Source organism: Helianthus annuus, chromosome 13 (assembly GCF_002127325.2).
Source record: "Helianthus annuus cultivar XRQ/B chromosome 13, HanXRQr2.0-SUNRISE, whole genome shotgun sequence".
Lineage (NCBI taxonomy): Eukaryota > Viridiplantae > Streptophyta > Magnoliopsida > Asterales > Asteraceae > Helianthus > Helianthus annuus.
In genome coordinates this window covers 150,617,682-150,638,897 of record NC_035445.2, presented here as the reverse complement: position 1 = coordinate 150,638,897, position 21,216 = coordinate 150,617,682, and the positions used below count along the sequence as shown (strand labels likewise).

The 21,216-nt window shown below is 37.8% G+C and overlaps 2 protein-coding genes across 19 annotated transcripts; one reads left to right on the top strand and one right to left on the bottom strand.

The window, feature by feature from the left end:
* Positions 1–805: 805 nt before the first annotated feature.
* Positions 806–5,524, bottom strand: LOC110899798 (flap endonuclease 1). Of its 18 annotated transcripts, none has more exons than XR_004876346.1 (15): positions 4,942–5,514; positions 4,137–4,837; positions 3,960–4,046; positions 3,815–3,872; positions 3,644–3,735; positions 3,380–3,497; positions 3,195–3,246; positions 3,036–3,108; positions 2,807–2,916; positions 2,211–2,356; positions 1,874–2,096; positions 1,718–1,779; positions 1,346–1,360; positions 1,152–1,242; positions 806–967 (listed from the first exon to the last, which is right to left on the bottom strand). XR_004876346.1 is itself a non-coding variant. In XM_035981636.1 (12 exons), the coding sequence occupies exons 4-12, from the start codon at positions 3,847–3,849 to the stop codon at positions 1,735–1,737; spliced, it is 894 nt and encodes a 297-aa protein (XP_035837529.1). In that variant the 5' UTR covers positions 3,850–3,872; positions 3,960–4,046; positions 4,137–4,837; positions 4,942–5,514; the 3' UTR covers positions 1,390–1,734. The 18 variants fall into 18 exon arrangements, 2 of the variants coding, with proteins under 2 accessions (XP_035837529.1, XP_035837530.1); XR_004876342.1 differs by lacking the exon at positions 1,346–1,360 and having other exon boundaries at positions 1,712–1,779; positions 4,137–4,233; positions 4,416–4,837; XR_004876341.1 differs by lacking the exon at positions 1,346–1,360 and having other exon boundaries at positions 1,712–1,779; positions 4,137–4,621; positions 4,759–4,837.
* Positions 5,525–19,698: 14,174 nt separating this feature from the next.
* On the top strand, positions 19,699–20,595 carry LOC110901996. The gene has a single exon (XM_022148742.1). The coding sequence runs from the start codon at positions 19,699–19,701 to the stop codon at positions 20,593–20,595; it is 897 nt and encodes a 298-aa protein (XP_022004434.1).
* Positions 20,596–21,216: the final 621 nt, after the last annotated feature.

Genomic DNA, 21,216 nt, shown 5'->3' with positions numbered 1-21,216 from the left:
TACCGTGTAGCCTAAGAGCCTTATTAAGAGGTAAACAAACAACCCATTGGTGGAGTAGATAAGCTTGTTTAAAAATAGAAAATAAATAGTTGTTAGATACGCTGGAAGAGAGAAAATGAATGGTTTAATGGTTAGTTTATTTAAAACATAAGTATTTGGTGGAGTTATTATTTGTATTTTATTGTAAGTGACCCTAAATAATATAAACAAAAGTAACCTTTTAGAGTGATGGTATTTCTTTTGACTTGGTTTTCCATCCTTTGGTGTGATAGTATTTCTTTTGACTTGGTTTTCCATTAATATTAAATTCGTTTGACAATACAAGTGGTAATTTTTTCTAATAGTATTATTACATATAATGCAAATATAATTTAGGTTTGTGTTAATAGTTTACTAGCTTTTGTGAATAGAACTACTCTATAAAATATTAGGTAACATATATATACGGTAAGCATAAATATTAAGTTAGTAAGATGATCAGTCATTTTCTCAACTATATCTATATTGTTTATTATTAAAATACTGATATACCAGTTGCAAGTAGATTTCTTTAATGATAATTACCACAACAGTATCATAAAGTATCAAAAAAAATATATTTATAAATAGGTTATAAAAATAACATAGCATCAACTCAGCATTTTAATGGAAAAAACTTATAGTAGTCACTTTTGGGCACACCACCACCACCAACGTCATTGCCATTGTCACCTTCTATATATACATGCTTTCTTCGAGAAGAACAATTTTTAACTATTATATTACTAGGTTATCACCCGGGTGCTACCCGGGTTGGAGAAAACTATTAAGATAAATATCAAGTGTATATAAATAAAATAAAATACAAAGTCTCATATTATATAAATTAGTGATACAGTGGATATACAATTTAAAGATAGTCGAGTCCCTTTGAAGATGCATATCCTTCGAGTTACCAAAACCTTTCCCTTAGTAAATTGAGTTCTCTCTACAAATAGAAAACAACCAAATTATAATTGTTTAAATATATAATATAAACTTTAGTGTAGATACTATATAATATAAACTTTGGTGTCGATACTAAGGTTGCTGAGATATTTGTTGATTTATATATATTACGAGTTGACATTATGTCGCGCATCCATCATCACCACAATAGAGACAAAACTTACCATATTTTAGTTGTTTTTTTCCATTTTATCACATATGAGAACCCAAATCTTGATTCTTGTAAATTATGAGCAACTTTGTCAATGCAGATACCTGATAAAAGATTAAAAAAAAGTAATACAAATGTGTTAAAAGGATGGTATATAGACCAAACCCCACCAAACTTCATGTTCCAACCGAAAATTTCATAGCTCACCTAGTCCCACCAAACTTTTGTTTTTCAAAAATAATAAAAAATAATCAAGAATATAGAAAACCGATGGCATTAAATATTGGTTCAAATATGCATAATAGTAAGGTTAGAGCTGCCTACTTCACAGCACAAGTTGCTTTTATAAGTTACCATTTGTTAGCAATGTATTGACGACTTGTGTGTTTTTCGGTGACATGTTCTCACCGTAATATAACTATATAAAAATATACGGTACCGGTACGGTATTGATACTGAAGGCAAAATTCGGTAAAATACCGGTACCGTACCGAACCGGTACCGATACCATAAAACACCAAAAAGTGGGTATCGATTCGATACCGGTACTCGGTACCAAATGCTCATCCTTACTCAGACTTTACATTGGCTGAAAACTACATTGGCTGAAAACTACATGAACTTCGTCTTTCTTCATCAATCTGAAAACAAAATGAAGATTAACAGCCACATGATCAATACATTAATATACTGATTGTGAAATCCAATTCAAAATATAATGTAAATGTTTATCACCTTCAAAACTTTAGCTTTAACGCACTCATGAACTTTGTACTTCGTTTCAAGGTTGTCGACATTATCCTCGGGAAGCTCGGACACATGGCACAATCCAACCAACTTAGATTGATCGATAATGATAAACAAACCATACAACTTAACACGCTTCACCCTTCCCGAACCACTTGTTTTACGAAGACTAACTTCAATTCTCTTTGATAGAGGTTCCAAAGAGAGCACCCTGTGTAAAAATTACAAACAAAAAGTACTGAAAAATAATAGAGGTTACATGAGCATCATATTCACGTCAAAATTAGTAACAAAAATTATTGAAAAATAATAAATTAATAATCACCGGCCAGTTACAAGTTTCCCGATAGGAAACTCTTCTTCGGGGTTCGAGACAAAATCGTCAGACAAGTTTGAAATGAGGATTTTCGCATCAAGCTTCCTAGAAAGCATAATAAAACATCCCTTTGGCGTTACGTTCTTAACATAACCCTGAAAAAAAAAACAGTTATGCAAATAGGGCTGAAATATGACACACACACAGACTAAATAGGGCTGAAATATGACACACACACAGACTAAATAGGGCCGAGTAGTAGAACAAAGGGTGCTAAACGGGTCGTGTTCACAGGCTTGACCCAACCTGAACCCAAAAATTTTAGACGAACCCGAGCAAGACCCGAACCCAAAAATTGTGTCATACATATGAACCCAAACACAATCTGAATGTTCGTGGGTTGACCCAAAGACAACCCGTTCAACCTGATTTTTTTATTATTTTATTTTTTCCGCAAATGAATATATTAAAATTAAAAGTTACTACAAAAAAACACAAATGTGTACAATACAATTACATTTAAATTATAAAATTTCTCTTTTTAAGTTATAATTATGGCATACAAACGGATTCACATGTCACAACAAAGTGAATGATGTAAACACCTCAACAGTTGTCCTGCAAACTAACTCGAAAATAACGCACCAATGAGTTTCTTCCGAATCCAAGTTTTTTTTCTCAATGTCATCCATTTCATAACAAATAACATAACCACCTGCAAAAAAAAATAATAATTAAAAATAAAAAAATAAAATGCACTCATGATCTCTAAGTTTAATTTTAACCAAAAAAACAGCTAAAAAATAAGCGAAACAGAAAGTTAGATATGCTAACCAAGGCATATATCCCTGTACACTATTCTTGCTCCAAAGAGAAAGATATCCAAGTCTGAAGAGAAACATCCATCCTGAAAAATCACAAAAGATTATGGAATATAAGCAAAACTTCAAAGATACATGATATTATAAATGATTATATCTTGTTTTCGCTTACAGTTAATGACTCCGAAACCAATAATGCACACTGAGCTTCACCTTCCTCGATACTGAATAGCACAAAGTTCAAAAGGTTAATAAAAAGCCTAATTATATTGCGTTTAATGTTTACATGATGAAACATCTGATCAATGTATGAGCTCTAGTAAAAGTATATATACTTAAACTATTCATAGTGATTACCTGTCTACACATGGAACCCCTAATGTTGAGGCAAGAATCTTGGCCTCTTTTATCATACACGAGAACTCAGAGCCCATATTCCTCTGAAGTGAAGTATTTTTGTTTGAAGAAGATTCGTCTAGAGTTTCATATCATACACAAATTAATATAAGATCATATTAAATGAATTAAAAAAATGTGTTCATCTTCATTTGTTTACCAAGTAAATGAACATAAACGAACTCCCTCTCGAAAGAAGATACAAGACAAGGCGAGACTTTTTACCAAAGACTGAAAAGAAGAGCATGAAAGCAGCTGATATTTGAATCACGCGTTGACTTCCAACTTTAGTTAATGCCAATGCACCAGAGTTTTCCCTACAAATCACCATATTCGTAAAAATACGTATTCGATGTCATATAATCGTTAAAAACAACGTTAAATGAAGGTCGTTACACTGATGCAGCAAATCCGGTTACCGTATCACACATGCTACCAATGAAAGTCCTAAATCCTTACATAAATAATATGTTTTCTTGAATAAAAATGTATAAAAAACTAATAGAACATATGCAAACATATAGTTTCAGTTACAACATACCAGCCACCCGATACCGCGACTTAAAACAGAAGGTGACACAGGAGTCGCGCTCCCATATCTTGTTGTTGCGAGAAACGAACCAGTGGACTGCGCATAAAATAATTTGTCGGTAAAAGTCTGTTTAATAGTAATGCTTTAATTACATGCTATTGAGTAAAGATAAGAAAAGAAATTAACCTAAATGGTAGAGATGAATGAAGCAACTACCATCATGAATACTTCTGTTACATCAAAAGTTGGGGTGCCCCACTGAAATGGATAAGGAACATATATCCTGTACATAGTGATTTAGTGACACAATATCACATAGAGATGCGTGGGATTATCGGGGTGTGACATCAAAGTAACAAATAATAAACTTACGGTTATTTATTATGTGACAAGAATCAATACCAAAATGTTATCTGTAATGATAATATTTTCAAACGAAAACTTTAAAAGGGAGAAGCCTCGTACCTACTTAATCCAGTTCGGAGCACTTGGGTCTAACCCTAGTTTGGACAATTTATACAAAAAGAGAAGCGGCGGTGAAAGAGATGCATATTAGGGTATTAGAACATTTGTATACCCGGGTCAAAACCCGGATCCCGTGTCTGCCCATATCAAGAAAAAAAGACACTTCACCAACACCAGATAAACAATAAAAACTCTCCTTTCAAAAGCTGCAATTTCACGTAAAAATTAAAACTTTATATGAAATCATCACCAAACAATACACACAAATTCAACGATCACAAATTTGCAACTCCAAATCAGATATAACAACTTAAAAAATGAAAACCAACGGATTTGAAAGTACCTTCATTCAAAGAATATATCTAAATCTGAAAACGTCTCTGAAATCTTTATGCCATTCATCGCCTTGAACATCTTTAATCCTTGTAAATAATCAAGGGAAAGAAACAGATTGAGTGAAAACGATTATCAAGAGGATTATTAAATTAGGGTTTGTTGAACCATGTAAAAACATATAATTACTCACCTTCTGTTTGATTCATCCATCATCGGCATAAACAACGATTGAAACACTGATAGAAAAAACAGCGAGAGGATGGGTGAGATTGCCGACGTTGGCGGTGACATCTTGGTTCCTCTCCGCCGAGTGTGGACCTAGGAGATTCGCCCCCACTCCGGGAGCTATTCTAGTCGTCATCTTCTTCTTCTCAGTTTGCTAATGGAATCCCCATGTATGTTTAAAACCTTAGCTTTTGAAACCAGTGATTCCCCACTTTATCTTCCTTCAAATTGGTAAATGAAAACCTAACATGAAAAATTGGATACGGACTGTAGATTGGGTGGGAGCGGCGACGGAATTACCTAGATGGTATGAGAACAGAATTGAAGGTTAGGGTTTTAACATTCAAAAAGATTAATGTTGTTCTGCTATTAAAACATGAAGGGGAAATATGATGAAGTAGAACAATGAAGAGGGAAGGAATTCATGCCTGATTATCGTTCACTGATTGGAAGAATAGAATGATGGTAAAGCAGAACAACAACGGAGAAGGAAGGTTTAGGGCACAAAGAGAAAGAGAAGCGGCAGAGAAATAACTGATACTTTAAGTGAATATTATGAACCAAATCTATAATATATATGGATCCGTTTTTTTTTGCATATCGGGTCGTATTCAACTATTTCGGATGCCGCCTAACCCGTTTGAATAAGGAGGATTTTTTTGGAGCCAAAACCAATTTTAAGAAGCCATATGGTGATGCCACATCATCTCTCAAGCCCTTATAACATGACACCTAAGCCCTTATTTATCATGTTTATATATATATATATAGATATGTAGTCATGATATGATATAGACCCTTTACGCATATAAATATACCTATCATTAACTAAAGATGTGTATATAATTGTGTGTTTATTTTGGCGTAGATCATTAAAATCGCATAATAATACATCTTATGCCTTATTTGAATTACTTTAGAGTGGATGAGGCATCCTCAGCTACCGTTGTCCGAATAGTAATCAAAAGTTGGGTATGTAGAAAACAATGATATCAACAACTCACAAGATCGAACACAGAGTATAGCGATAAAACAATGAAAAAACTTTATTATTAACTCAAACCAGAAAAACACCCAACCAATACCTAAGATTTTATATGTATACAATTAAGGGTAAATGTGTTTTTTAAAGAGGGAAGTTGGTGTAATAGTAAATGTGTTTGTACGTGAATGGGGGAGATTTGGGTTTAAGCCTTGTAAAACCAATTCTTGGGGTTTTGTTAAATGTATACAATTATTTAAACCATCAAACTTTTTTAAATTACAACTTGGTCACAAAAAGTTTTTTGGGAAATTTACGAAAATTTCATTTGACTAACGTTCTTTACGAAAATGTCATGTTCACATGGGATGCATGCAAGGGATGCATCGGGGAGGCATGGGATGCGTCGGGGGAGGCATGCGATGCGTCGGGGATGGACTCTTCAACATTTGAAAGAACACGTGTCAACTCCTCGTTCATGGACTCTTCAAGGTGACACACAGACTCCTCCCATGTGGAGGAGTCCGTCCACGGACGCATGAATGTGACATTTTCGTAAAGAACGTTGGTCAAATGATATTTTCGTAAATTTCCTAACTTTTAATAAACTCATATACTTTCAAATTTTATGTTTACCTCTATACCTTTTTTTAAGTTGTTTTGTCTTTTTTTACTAATTTACCTTTCTATTCTTAAACTTTTATAAAGTTACCTTAAAACTTTAATAAAGTTACTTTTGTCTTTTTAAACCAGCCGTAAGTTTTCCACTTTTTTAAAATTTAACAACAATGTTTTATATTTTGTTGTTTTTTTTAACAAATTCTTGTGCCTTCCTTATTTTTACGTACGTTTTTAACTGCCGCAGAGCGCATAACTAATTAATAGAATGTATCTATGTGTATAACAAAATTATAAAATAAAAAATAGTTATAATGTCTTTAATATATGATAGTATAACATAAGGAAAATATAAACTAAGAAATTTATGTGTTAAATATTATTTAAAGTTAATGGAGATTTGGTAAATTGAATGATGGTTGTTTCAAACTTGTTGTGTAGGAGACTTCACTGGTATTATAAAATAAAAAATAGGTATAATGTCTTTAATAGATATGAAAGTATAACATAAGAAAGATATAAACTAAGAAATTTATGTGTTAAATATTATTTAAAGTTAATGGAGGTTTGGTAAATTGAAATATTGAATGATGGTTGTTTCAATCTTGTTGTGTAGGAGACTTCACTGGTATTATAAAATAAAAAATAGGTATAATGTCTTTAATAGATATGAAAGTATAACATAAGAAAGATATAAACTAAGAAATTTATGTGTTAAATATTATTTAAAGTTAATGGAGGTTTGGTAAATTGAATGATGGTTGTTTCAAACTTGTTGTGTACGAGACTTCTCTGGTTCTGACATGTCGCAGTGGTGGTCCGGTGGAGTAATCATTCTCCATCTCTGTTGAGCCAAAATAGGAAGCTACGTACAATCACAAAAAAAATGTTATAGGTGTTGGAATAAATCTAAAGATATGATCCTGTGACTATTCAATATTTTAGTTTAATTATCAGGTTATGATAATTAACCAATAAGCTCTTAGGGTACTCGTGTTGGTCCGTGGAGGGTGAGTGACGAGTGATGGTTCGTGAATCGTGATACACTGCCGCAAGTTGTGTATCACAAGTGATGGGTAGGTTGTGGGTGATGAGTATCACGCTCTGATGGTATATGTTGTCCTTTGGTGTTGAGGTGTTAAGTTGTGATTGGGTATGATGAGTGTGATGGAGTATAATGACCATTGCAATTGTTATAAATGATGGAATGAGATGTCAAAGGTGATTTAATGTGATGGTGTGATAAATGACCACCCGATGTATCCTTATATAAAATTCATATACTATATACTAGTGGGGAACCCGCACGTTGCGGTGGTGTCGAAAATTTTCCTTAGTTTCTCATTCATTTCATTTTATGTTGGTTATGAATTACTTACAAGACTTAGTAATAATCTTGTACAAATAAGTGAATAAAGCATCAACTTGAAATGAAAAAAATTGGTCTTGACTTTACATGTTTCTAACTCATTACGATTAGTATCCATGTTATCCCCTTTTTCTACATTTCACATATATTTCTAACTTTTAAAATTGCATATAGAAAGTTTTAAAAAATTGCATATAGAAAGTGTTGCAACCATGATGTGACGAAGGACCAATAAACATAACTTTTGATGGTAAGTGGAAGGTTTGACGGTATTTGGTCTCCAATATGATTAGTGCCGAGATCTCTAAAATAAAAAAAAATAAAAAAAAACTATAACAAAAAACTCAAGCAACTAATAAGAACGATTTAGAAACATTTTGACAAGACTAACCATCATGATGGTACATTGATAGCAACTTACATTTGTATGATGGAAAGGAAGGCTCCCAAATATTCAGCCAATTTGCCTCCCAAATGAGCACCATTAAGAATTTTGTATACATTCATAAAATTAAAATCTAGACAATATTCCGATAGAAAATGACAAATACTAACTAAGAGTGTGCGTTGAGCGGTGCGGAACGGTTTTGAGCCATAACCATAAACAATACTCCGACCGGTTTCGATTATTACAGTTTTGGTTAATCAATTACCAACATCGGGCTGGTTGGTTAATGAATTACCAAAATTTCTAAATTTTTTCCATCTTCCCTATCAAATATGACAATTGACAACCTATCGTTACAATTAAGTAGCAAACTAAAAGTTATTGAAAATAATAAGCAGTAAGTAAGATGATATCGAAAGCATCTGAACCGAGAAGGATGTCGCGATTTGATGAGCGATCTCTGGTAACATAAGATTTGAGGCCTCCGAATCTTCGACGCTCCCATTTCCAAAAGTACAGTTAATCGCTAATGGATTCGCACAACATTCCGACCCCGATAAGAATGTCGCATACTTTACCACCACTCTTCATGGTGCATTGGATAACCAACTAATCACAAACGGTAAGACAATGAAAGATGCAGTTAAAATGCTATCAAATATGGTTATAAGTTGTAAAAAATGCAGTTGAAATGCTGTAAAAAAGCCTAAAAATGCAGCAAAAACAGTTAAAATGTGGCTAAAACGTTCTATAATGCAGTTAAAAACTACAGTAAAAAAGAGAGCTTATAACATGAGTTCTACTCGCCCTATGGTTTGTAACCCTAGTGTAAAATGAAGAAAGAATGATCCCGTGTTATGCGCCTCATCATAAAACCAAAGAAGTGCTCATAAGTGATGCTCATAGCGCATAAGTGCACCTTAGGCAGGGTGCGCTTTTTTTTTTAAAAATACATAATGCAAGTAGTCATCTTAAAATAGAACCAGAGGCCCTACTTTTATATCTTTAATAAGCTAGCGCACCAACTATACTAAAAATTCAAGTTGTGAAATTATCGGTCAGTTACTTCCTAAGTTTCTTCTTCCATAAGAAACGTCAAGCTACAACACAAAATAATCAAAAACAATAATCTATCTGTGTTAATATGAAAGTGAATGAATTCTATTAAACAAAGAGTTACAATATATATACACATATAGAGGGGCTAAGAAATAAATAAATATAACAAATAAGTACACTAGAATATATAAGTTAGCTAATATCCCCCCTCAAGCGAAACGGTGGTGGACCAATACGGAGCATCTGGCAAAGGTTGATGAATTGAGATTTATGAAGACTTTTAGTGAAAATGTCAACCACTTGAAGCTTGGTTGGAACAAATTTTGTAACTAACTTCCCGGAAGCAACTAGCTCCCTTAAAAAGTGGTAATCAAGGTCAATGTGTTTGGCACGTTTATGAGAAACTGGATTTTGAGTGAGAAACAAGGCACTTTGATTGTCACATAATATGGTTGGACGATCCACAGGAATAGCATGAAGTTCATGAAGAAGATGGGTTATCCAAACTATTTCGGCAGCAATGTTGGCCATGGCCCTATATTCAGATTCACAACTTGACCGCGCAACAGTTGGCTGCTTTTTAGCACTCCACGAGATTAAGTTGCCACCCAAAAATATAGAGTATCCATAAGTTGAGCGACGTGTTTCTAAACATCTAGCCCAATCAGCTTCAGAGTATCCAAGCAGTGATGTGTGTGCCGGACGACTGTAGTGAAGGCCAGAGGCTAAAGTGCCTTTAAGAAAACGAAGAATTCTTTTAACCTCCGGATAATGAGCAATGGTCGGGGCATTCAAAAATTGACTGACTTGGTTGACAACATACGAAATGTCAGGCCTGGTGATCATTAAGTACTGGAGAGCTCTCACAATGGAACGATAATGAGTGGCATCCGAGAATAAGTCACCTGTAGACACAAAAGAAACATTTGTGCTTAAAGGTGTTGGAGCAGGTTTGGCATCCAACAACTTTGCACATGTTAAAATGTCCAAAGTGTATTTAGATTGATTAAAAAATAGTCCATTTTTGGTGTAGGTAACCTCCAGTCCAAGAAAGTAGTTAAGTTTCCCTAGATCTTTAATTTCAAATTCATTGTGGAGACAGTCAATGAATGATGTAAGAGCACTAGGTTGATTACCTGTTAAGATGAGGTCATCAACATAGACTAAAAGATGCATGACACAAGATTCCTTCTTAAGGATAAATAAAGAAGGGTCAGCACGACTACACAGGAAGCCATAGGTAGTTAGAAAGGTGCTTAAGCGTTGAAACCATGCCCTTGGGGCATGTTTTAGACCATAGATGGCATTGTTTAATTTACACACATGATTAGGAAACTGAGGGTTGAGAAAGCCGGGAGGTTGCTCCATAAACACACATTCTGAAAGATTGCCATGCAGAAAGGCATTATTAACGTCTAATTGATGTAATGTCCATTGATTGATGATAGCTAAAGCAAAAACAGTGCGAATTGTGGCTGGCTTAACAACAGGACTGAAAATATGAGAGAAATCAAGACCAGAAATTTGACTATAACCTTGAGCCACAAGACACGCTTTGTGACGTTCAATGGAGCCATCAGAATGAAACTTGGTGCGAAAGAGCCATTTAGATCCAACAACATTTGAGGTTGCCAGACGAGGTACGAGAATCCATGTTTCATTACGATGAAGGGCATCAAGTTCTTGCTTCATCGCTTGAACCCATTTTTCGTCTTTAGATGCGGTTTTGTATGTTTTAGGATCTGAACAGGCAAATAGGGAACGATGAAGAGGGATGATCTCGGTGTGAGCAAGGTCGGCTCGGTGACGGGGTTTAAAGATTCCCGCCTTGGCTCTAGTGATGATAGGATGAGACGGCTGAGGTGGTGGAGGAGGTGGTGTCGTAGGAGGACTCGTATGGGTTGATGTAGATTGCGAGGAAGGGGAGGCAGGAGGGGAGTTTTCTGGGGTGGAGATAGGGGATGTGATGGGGGTAGTGGTGGAGGTATCGGTTGTAGCAGGGGAGGGCGGAGGTTCGACAGGCGGTACCTGGTGCATGGGAGGTGGAGGAAAGTAAGGAATATGTGTTGATGTAAATGGTTGATCGCTGGTGGTAGAAGCGCGAGAAGTTGTAGAAGGTTTTGGTTGCAGGTTGGTAGTAACAATAGGAAAGGTGTCTAAAAAAGTTGATAATTCAAGTGTCTCAAATGATTTTTTGGTAGTGGTGTTAGTAAATGGAAAACGTGTTTCATCAAAGCGAGCATGACGAGTCATATAGATACGCATGGTTGCAGGGTCAAGGCACCTATATCCTCCTTTATATTTCGAGCTATATCCAATGAAAATGCATGGTATACTCCTTGGTGCAAGTTTGTTAAGAGCATAATCACGCAGATACGGGTACACTCTACAACCAAAAGTGCGAAAAGTGGAATAGTTGGGTGCTTGATTATAGAGCAGCTCAAACGGAGATTTTCCATCAAGTATGGGAGTAGGTAAGCGATTAATAATGTAAACCGCTGATGAAAATGTTTCAACCCAATATGTGGATTAAACTTTAGCATGAAAGAGCATCGCTAAACCAGTTTCGACGGTGTGTCGATGCTTGCGTTCAACCCGCCCGTTCTGTTGGGGTGTGTAAGGGCACGAAAAGCGATGTAGGGTGCCATTTTATTCAAATAGAGCCCGAACCTTAAGGTTGGTGAATTCTGTGCCAACGTCACTTTGAAAGGTTATAAATTTTTATGAAAATTGAGTTTGAACAAATGGAACAAATATGTTCAAAACATCAAAAAAAATCAGCTTTGGTTCTAAGAGGAAACATCCATGTGAACCTGGAAAAGTCATCAATGAAAGCAACATAATACAAGAAATTATCGACCGATTTTACCGGTGAAGGAACCCATAAATCACAATGTATTAATTCAAGAGGTTTAGTGGCACGTTTATTGTTATTATTAAACGGTAGTCGTTTAGACTTAGCAAGCTCACATGGGGAGCAAGTTCCCGGTTTAGGTAAAAGAGAAGTAAACGACAAGTATCCATGGTTTTTTAATAAAGTAATAGTATCAAAATTGACATGCCCAAGACGAGAATGCCAGATTTCAAACGAAGCTTTAGGACATGTGGAGGACGCGAGAAGAGCTTGATGTGTGTTATGAAGAACATAAAGGCCATCTTCATGGTAACCCCGGGCTAGGACCTGCTTGGTTAGTCGATCCTGAATAAAAAAATAGGGATGTGAGAAAACAACATCAACAAGATTATCCTCAGTTAAGTTACTCACCGAAAGTAGATTTCGAGTGAGTTGAGGAACAACCAAAACATTATTAAGATTAAGGGAATCATATAATTTTGAGTCACCTGTATGAGAAACTAGTAATGACTGACCATTACCAAAATACACACGCTTATTACCTTGAGTGGAGATGGATTGGTTACCCCATCGGAGTTGGGACGCATGTGGTCAGAAGCACCGGTGTCACATGTCTAATCAGGGATGTTGGAATTTAGTTGGCATTGAGCATGAAATGCCTGAGCTAGTTGTGCCTCAGTTGGAGTGGCAGAGGAAGCAAAATATTGAAGTTTAAAGCATTCAGTGGCATAGTGGCCCAGACTGCGACACAACTGGCATGTGGGAGGGCGTCTGGATCGATTCAGAGGTGTATGAGAACGATATACGCCTATGAAATTAGAGTTGTTGTTGTTTCGGGTGGGGAGATTTTGGGTCGAGCGATTCTGTGATCCACGGTTACGAACCGATCTGGGAGATGTGGATGAATGGGCCGAAAAGGCCATGGGTGGGTAATTGGGACCATGTAATTCCCTAACAAAAAGTTCATGACTTTCTGCACGGGTCAAAAGGTCAGAAAAGGTTGGAGCGGGGCGGGTGGACCGAATGGTCGTGGAGAAATTTTCGAAGGTAGGTCCGAGACCGCATAGGAACCAGTGGAGTTGGTCATTGGGGTTGACTGGGTGACCGATAGCATGGAATTGATCACAAATCGCTTTGAAAGAACGACCAAACTCAAAGATAGTTTTATCTCCTTTTTGAGTGAGGCACAGATTGTCACGAAGGTTCTGAACACGCTCGACAGAGGCATTGCAAAACGCAAATTCGAGGAAAGTCCAAATTTCGCGGGCCATTGATAACCCAACGATAACAACAAGAGCTTCCTCAGTGAGAGAAACTGTGATAATGATAATAGCTTTTTGATCATTTTGCATCCAGTCAGTGTAATCTGGATTGGTGGTCGTTTTGTCGCTGACAGTGATGGTCGGCGGAGGGGCAGTTTTTGAGCCATCGACATGATGAAGAACCTGGTGGTATGTTAATAGGGGTCGCATCTGTGTGCGCCAAAACAGATAATTCGACGCAGAGAGTTTCAGGGCTACGTGAGGAGCAAAATTTGCCATAGGGTTGGATTCAGATGATGAAGATGTCATGGTTGAGGAAAAGACAAACATGAAGATAAAAGGGAAAGAAGTTGATCGGATGGGGAAGAAGGCAGAGGAAAAGAGAGAATAAGAAGGGATGGGAAACTCAACCACTAGTTGGATAGGCTGATACCATGTGTTAATATGAAAGTGAATGAATTCTATTAAACAAAGAGTTACAATATATACACATACAGAGGGACTAAGAAATAAATAAATATAACAAATAAATACACTAGAATATATATAAGTTAGCTAATACTATCCCTATGTCGGTATACAAATAATATTCAAACACATATACATGCAAACATATAAGAACATCGAGAGAGAGAGAGCTTACAACTCCGTTGGCGATATAGGGTTGTTGGATGCTTGTTCATTCAACTCTTCTTCTGCCAACTTGCTTATGGTGCTTTGGTGGTACAAGCGTTGTTGTACAAGCAGATGGTATCCACATGTTCCTACCATTGATTGGGTCCACTATGTGTGCATAGACCTGCTTCCAAGTTTCTAACCAATAGACTTGTGAAACCCATTTCTCTGGAACATCCGCTTCTATTCCATGTGCGACCATATCCCATATAACTGCCACAACATGCTTACAAGGCATACCAGTTTGTTCCCACCTTCTGCAAGAGCAGGTTTTATCAGCCATGTTAATAGCATATTGTTCCAATAAATTCCCTTTAGCCTGATACTTGTCCACAACATTCCACTGGACACTCATATCTGTAGCCTTCTCCTTTATCTTCTCAAAAATCTCAGTAGCATTTGGTGTCAAGTGACCTTCACTCTTTGAAATCAGTATGTGCACAACAACATTTCACCTCATCAAATACTCTCTAATATACTCTAGACATGTTATAACTGGCTTGTCCATTCCTTCAACCTACTGTCTGTTGAAGACTTCACACAAGTTGTTAAGAAGCACATCACTGATAGCCCTACCTGCATAACACAAGTTATAAATGATATACATTATTAAATGAGGTTACAATTCACAAACAATATTAACAATTAACAATACATTACTAAATGAAGTTACAATATTGACATATATACCACTAAAATAGGCTCCGGTCCAATGAATAGGTGGAATCTCCCTTAGCCATTGATATAAACCCTCATCAGTAGCTTGAACCTCTTTTATTGCTTGTTCAAAGTAAGCTACAGTAGTTGAAGATGCACATTTCCATAACAAATTCTTATATAGCTCACCCTTCCACCTACACTTCATCTTTTCATGCACATGCCTCAAACAAAACCTGTGTTCTGCATATGGAAACACTTGTTGTATGGATGGAATGAGGCCCTAAATGAACAATGGCAGTTAATGTTAATAATGACAGTTAATGTTACAAAATGACAAACAGTGTTGTAGAATGACAATTAAAGTTACCTTCTACCTATCAGTGATAAACGTGAAGTATGAATCTCTCTGAAGCTCTAAGTCATGTCCCAGACATTCCAAGAACCAAACCCATGAACTTTTTGTTTCAGCTTCAACCAAGGCATAGGCCACAGGATATATTGCATTGTTGGAGTTTAGGCCCACTGCTGTTAACACTTGTCCTGGGAAAGGACCTGTCATGAAGGCTCCATCCAAACCCAATAGTGGCCTTCCACAAACCTTAAAGCCTGCTTTCAAACCACCTAAATGTATGTATATCCTTCTAAACTGTCTTATTGGGCTACTAGGATTAGGTTCACTCTCTACATCAATTGTCACTGTTGTTCTCGGGTTTGACCTCATGAGTTCTTCACAGTAGTCCCTTAGAATTACATGCTGAGCCTTGTAGTCCCCCTCTATCTTCTGTTTTGCAATCCCTTTTGCCTTGAACATCTTTTGAAAAGAAACTGAGATCTGATGCTTCCTTTGGAAAGTATCTTGCAGGGCTTTTAGAGGAATAGAAGGGTTTACTGCAACTGTAGGTTCTATCTCCTTTGCTAACCAAGTAACAGTACAAAGCTTCACAGATCTTGTTTGAAAGCACTTGTGTTCATTTATGTAAGTTTTCACTACCCAAGACCCCTCTCTGTTTGCATTGGAGAGATAAAGTACCCATGGACACGTGGTTGCATGTTTTTTGGATCTACTTTCTGATCTTGTCGTAGGTTTGTGCAATAAAGCTTTACCCTTGGGACCACCATTTTTGCATGAAGATTTCCCTTTATCACCACTTGTTGCAGATTTGCCATTTTTACCCTTACCTATAGCAGAATTTACCTTGTTACCCTTAGTTGCAGCTGTATTCCCCTCTTTAGCCTTGCTTGCAGCTGAATTCCCCTCTTTACCTGTCACACCCCGACCGCGAAATACAACGAAACCGCAGCGGAAACGTCGGGGAGTGGAGCGACAGAATTATTGTTTCACGGCCCTGGATTCAAAAGTTTCGTTTTATTAAAATATTAAACAATAAACATTGTCTTGACATTGTTAAAACACAATCACATCGTCTATCATTTGTTATTTAGTCACCAAGGCCTCGTCCAGTCCTAAGTGAGCATGCTAGCTAGTCGCAATCAACATCATTCAACACCACCTGAAACATACGTGAAAATAAAGTCAGCATAAAAATGTCGGCAAGCACATAGGTTTTGTGTGAGTGTCAGATTCATGGATCATTTACATGTTAAAATAACTCGTACAACTTCGTTATTCGATATTAGAAAACCTTGTTTTGTAAAATGTTTGTATTATAAAATGAATAACCAATTTCAAGTAGTTGGTTATAGTTTATAAAACCTCGATGCCATGAATCTTAACTCAAAACATTTGTTTATGTAAACCCAAATCGTAAATCGCTCTCGTAATAAAACTCGTATGGTTTATATCGTTTAGTAAACATCGTTGTGTGACATCGTTTAAAATCGTTCGTCCAAGTGAACTAAATAACGCTATGAAATATAATATGATAAAAACACTTATATATAAGAAGTACCAGCGGCGTATCTACCGTGCTTTTATCACGTTACACCTGTCCCGTTATCTAAACACTAACCAAAAACCAATCGTTCGTTCAATTCGTTTAACTTGTTCAAATCGTTCAATCGTTCAAATCGTTCTCGTTTTTAATTGTGAAAACTACTTTTGGTCGTCTCGTGGAATACATTAAAACCTTCGTAACTTGTCCATCGTTCAACTCGTATTAACAAACCACCAAAGGGTAAGTTAACAATTAACAGGTTCAGTCGTTACCCACATAACCCGCACACATAACCATGGGTGCAGTCCGATAACGGGATTTGTCAGATCCTATGGTACCATAACCTAATACTGGTCGGCTCGGCCAAAGCTAATGGATGTCATTTGTTATGTAATTATGTCCAACAAGTTCATTCACATTATCGAAATCATTATTGTTTAATATAAACCATAGTATCCGTTTTTGAAATCATCGTTTAAAAGCATCGAAATCGTTTAACACATATGAATCACCCCAAAACAATTTAAAATAGTAAAATAGGGGAACTATGTACTCACTTTGAATTGGAAAGTATCCTCAATCTAATGAACTTAACGACGCTCAGGCAAACCAAGGAAATCAAGTAGTACCTAGTAATCGGATCGCTAGTTAATAAATCGACACCTAAATCGGAATATTGGGTAGAATGAGGTCTCGTAAACCTAATGAGTATTGGAACTCATGTGATATGGTTTAACAAAGCCTACATTCTAAAACGGAACCTAACCAAAGTGCTTGTGACCCGTTACGACCCATTAAGGTAGCTTACGCCACTTTAACGCGTCGTGCGCGCAAAAGCGCATTTGAGACGCCTAACTAGTCCTATGACAAGTATTATATGCCCTAACAATTTAGGGATGGCAATCAAACCCAAACCCGAACCCGATGGGTAAGCCCAAAACCCGACACATTTGGGATGGGTTTGGGGTCGGTTAATCGGGTTTGGGAATAGTTTTTATTTTTTCGCGGGTTTGGGACGGGTTTGGGATTTAGTGATATACCTGTTTACCCGACCCAATTACCCGATAAAGTGTACCCATTTACCCGAATGTATACCCGATATAATTTCTTTTATATTATTAATATGTATATCTATGATACATCCATTTTTTACACATATAGGTATTCTATTCCATATACATTGTAGTTATTTGATACATATTTTTATAATAACGATAGAAAATGTAACCGGTTAGTAGTTACCCGATAGATACCCAATGGGTTTTGAAATGAGTATACCCAATGAGTAATCTTTTTAAATTAACGGGTTTACCCGAAACCCGCAGGTATACCCGATACCCGATGGGTATTTACCCGCTAGAAACCCGACGGGTTTTGGGATGGGTTTGGGACAAGCTCATCCAACCGGGTTTGGGTTTGGGATTACCTAAACCCGTCCCAAACCTGACCCATTGCCATCCCTACCTAACATGTTTAAATATGTTGCATAATTAGTTTAGGTGACAAAAGTTAAGTTACATATGCTTAAAATCCAATTATGCATGAAAAGGGCATTTTGGTCATTTATCTAAGGCATATAAACTACCTATCATACAACTAATTAAACGAAGTGACTGATGACGTGGGTAGCTCAGATCTCACAAAATGACTAAAACACGTTTTAGCTTAAAAGGTTAAAAGGTTAAAAGCTTCATAACCCGGGAACTATGGCGAAAAGCAAAAAGAACATGAACAACAGCATGTCACTTCACAGATTACTTGTTCAGTCCTCTCACAACTGTAAAAGTGAGAGCATGCACAAGAAGCTCCCTTTTACCCGCAGGTCCAAACCGTTCAACCCCAAAATGGGTAAGTCTCCCACTGCAAGCATGGTTCACTAGTCCAAGGACTCCTCTTTGGGCGATGCCTCCCCTATAAAATGACACTTCATTTAGTGCCAAAGGACATTCGGACAAGCTCTGATTCCATAGGGATCTCTGGTCTTTCTTCTCGAGCACTTGTTCCATGCAAGTCTCTACTCTTCACATTCAACACACACTTTTCCATTGCTCTCACATCCGAAGCTGAACACATTTCAGTTGAGGACCTCGAGCAAACAACAAAATCTAACTAGTGAACCTCTCTCCACGTCTTGCAAACGTGGGGGACCCCACGACTTGCATTAGGCAAACCGGAACCCTCCAACCCTTTTGCCTAACCAGCCCAGCTACTACCATCGCTCTAGTATTTGTTGCATCAACAAGTTGGCGCCCACCGTGGGGCTACGCCACTAATTTTCTTCAAAAGACCTAGTAGTGTAGCTCCATTCTCTCAAAATTACCATCTCGGAAAGTGAATCTCCCAGAGAGGTAAATCAAGTCCTGAATACCTCTACCCCAAACACTAGCCAAGCTCATGTGGCTATACCAACGTCCTTCTCAACACCGGGGAGCACTCCTACTGGAGCAAAATACCCCGAGTTCCTCACTTTCCAAACACCAACTCCGTCTAGATCAGGGGTTCCATCCCCTAACGTCGGTGCCTCTAACACCCCCTCATGTGTTGACCTTACCCCTAAAGGGGTCGCCAACAACTTCCTATAGTTGAGGTCTCTCCTCAACCAATACGTGAGTAGGGAAAGAGACAAAGAGATAAGGATTCGGTTGGACTATGACGAGCCTGAGCCATCGCTATCTCCTGTACCTCCAGCTCTTCCTTTCATAGGCTCACAACCAACCCCATCCAGGAACGAGGCTGGTCCTAGCCACCCACCTCCAAATCCTAACCCATACATATACACAAAGCCAGGTCCAACAACATTTCCTCTCTTCTCTTCCCAACTAGCCGCAACCGGTGCTCCATTGGGGCACGAGCTGACTTTTGACCTGCTCTTACAATCTCCGGTGGCAAGCCTTCCACCCTCAGCAACAACTACATGGGAACAACCTTTGTCCGTGCTTCCCTTGTCACGAAGTGCCGTTATGAGTGCTCCTTTGGGGATAAACTGCTCTGCTGCACCTGGAAGCCTTCAAGGCTTCAACCTTATGCCTCAAATGATGGCTCAGATGATGGCCTCCTTCGCTTGGCAACACTTCATTAATCAAGTGCTGGCCACTCAAGGGAATAACAACAACAACACGGGTGCAAGGGTAGAAGAGAATTTGTCCAAACCATACAAACCAAGTAATCTTTCGTGCTTCTCACAGCAAATAGCCTATTATGATTTTCAAACGAAAATCAAAATGCCGTCCCATATCAAGACATACGACGGAACCGAGGATCCAGAAGATCACATTCAAATCTTCACTGGTGCTACTAGAATTGAGAAATGGTCAAATGCCGAATGCTGCCTCATGTTTATGCAGACCCTCATAGGATCGGCCAGGATATGGTTCAACGATTTACCAGCCAGAAGCATTCGAAGCTTCGATGATCTGAGCAAAGGGTTTCTAGCCAATTTCTCACAACAAAGGCGGTACATCAAAGATGCTACGGTGATCTTTCAGATAAAACAAAGGGATGATGAAAGCATTCGAGAGTTCATAGAAAGGTATAAAAAGGAGGGTCTGACGTATGTGGGCGCGGATGAAAAGATGAGAGTAGTCGGTTTCGTGAATGCAATTACCTCCAAATACCTTACCAGGGATTTCAACAAGTCCCTGCCAAAAACCTTAGAAGAAGCTCTCGAAAGGGCCAAAGCCCACATCAGAGGAGAGGAGGCTGTAAACAAAAAAGAGCAAAGAAAAGGGGATCTAGCTGGCGAGGCAACAGTCCAGCTACAAAAAAGGGAAACTTCCATTCCTATGACAGACGCTAAAGGGGTTCAGAGCAACGAAGGTCTGAAGGCCGGGACCCTCCAAGCAGGGAGAAGGCCATAAACTTCACACCCCTTACCAAAACCCCCCAAGAAATCCTTGCTACATAGGAATGAAAATTCCACCCAATTTTCAGCCTCCTAGACCTCTCCCGAAAAACAAAAGGAATGAAAATTCCACCCAATTTTTTGAATTTCATGAAGAGAAGGGCCACCATACTAACGATTGCTTTCAACTCAAAAAGAGGATTGAAGAGGCCGTCAAGTCCAGAGAATTAGCTCACTTAGTGAAGGGGGTAAGGGACAAGATAGCTGAAAGAAAAGGCAAAGAAGTTAACATGGTGGACTTCGATGGAAAGGTTCCCAACAAACGACAAAGGTTGGAAGCTTGGGAGCTTCAGTGTGTATGCTTCCCACCAACAGAAAAAGGCCCACTCTCGAACCCCCTTGTGGTTGAAGCAACTGTGGGTACACTAAAGACAAGCAGAGCATACATAGACACTGGTGCAACCACTGAAATCATGTTTGAAAAGTTCTTCAACCAATTGAGTAATGAGGAACGTTCGAAGCTTCAACCCTCCGGAACCTCCATAAAAGGTATTGCTGACATACACCTCAAGCCTTTAGGGCAACTAACCCTTGATGTCTGTTTCAGTGAAGGAAAGATGGAGATAGTCCAACCTCT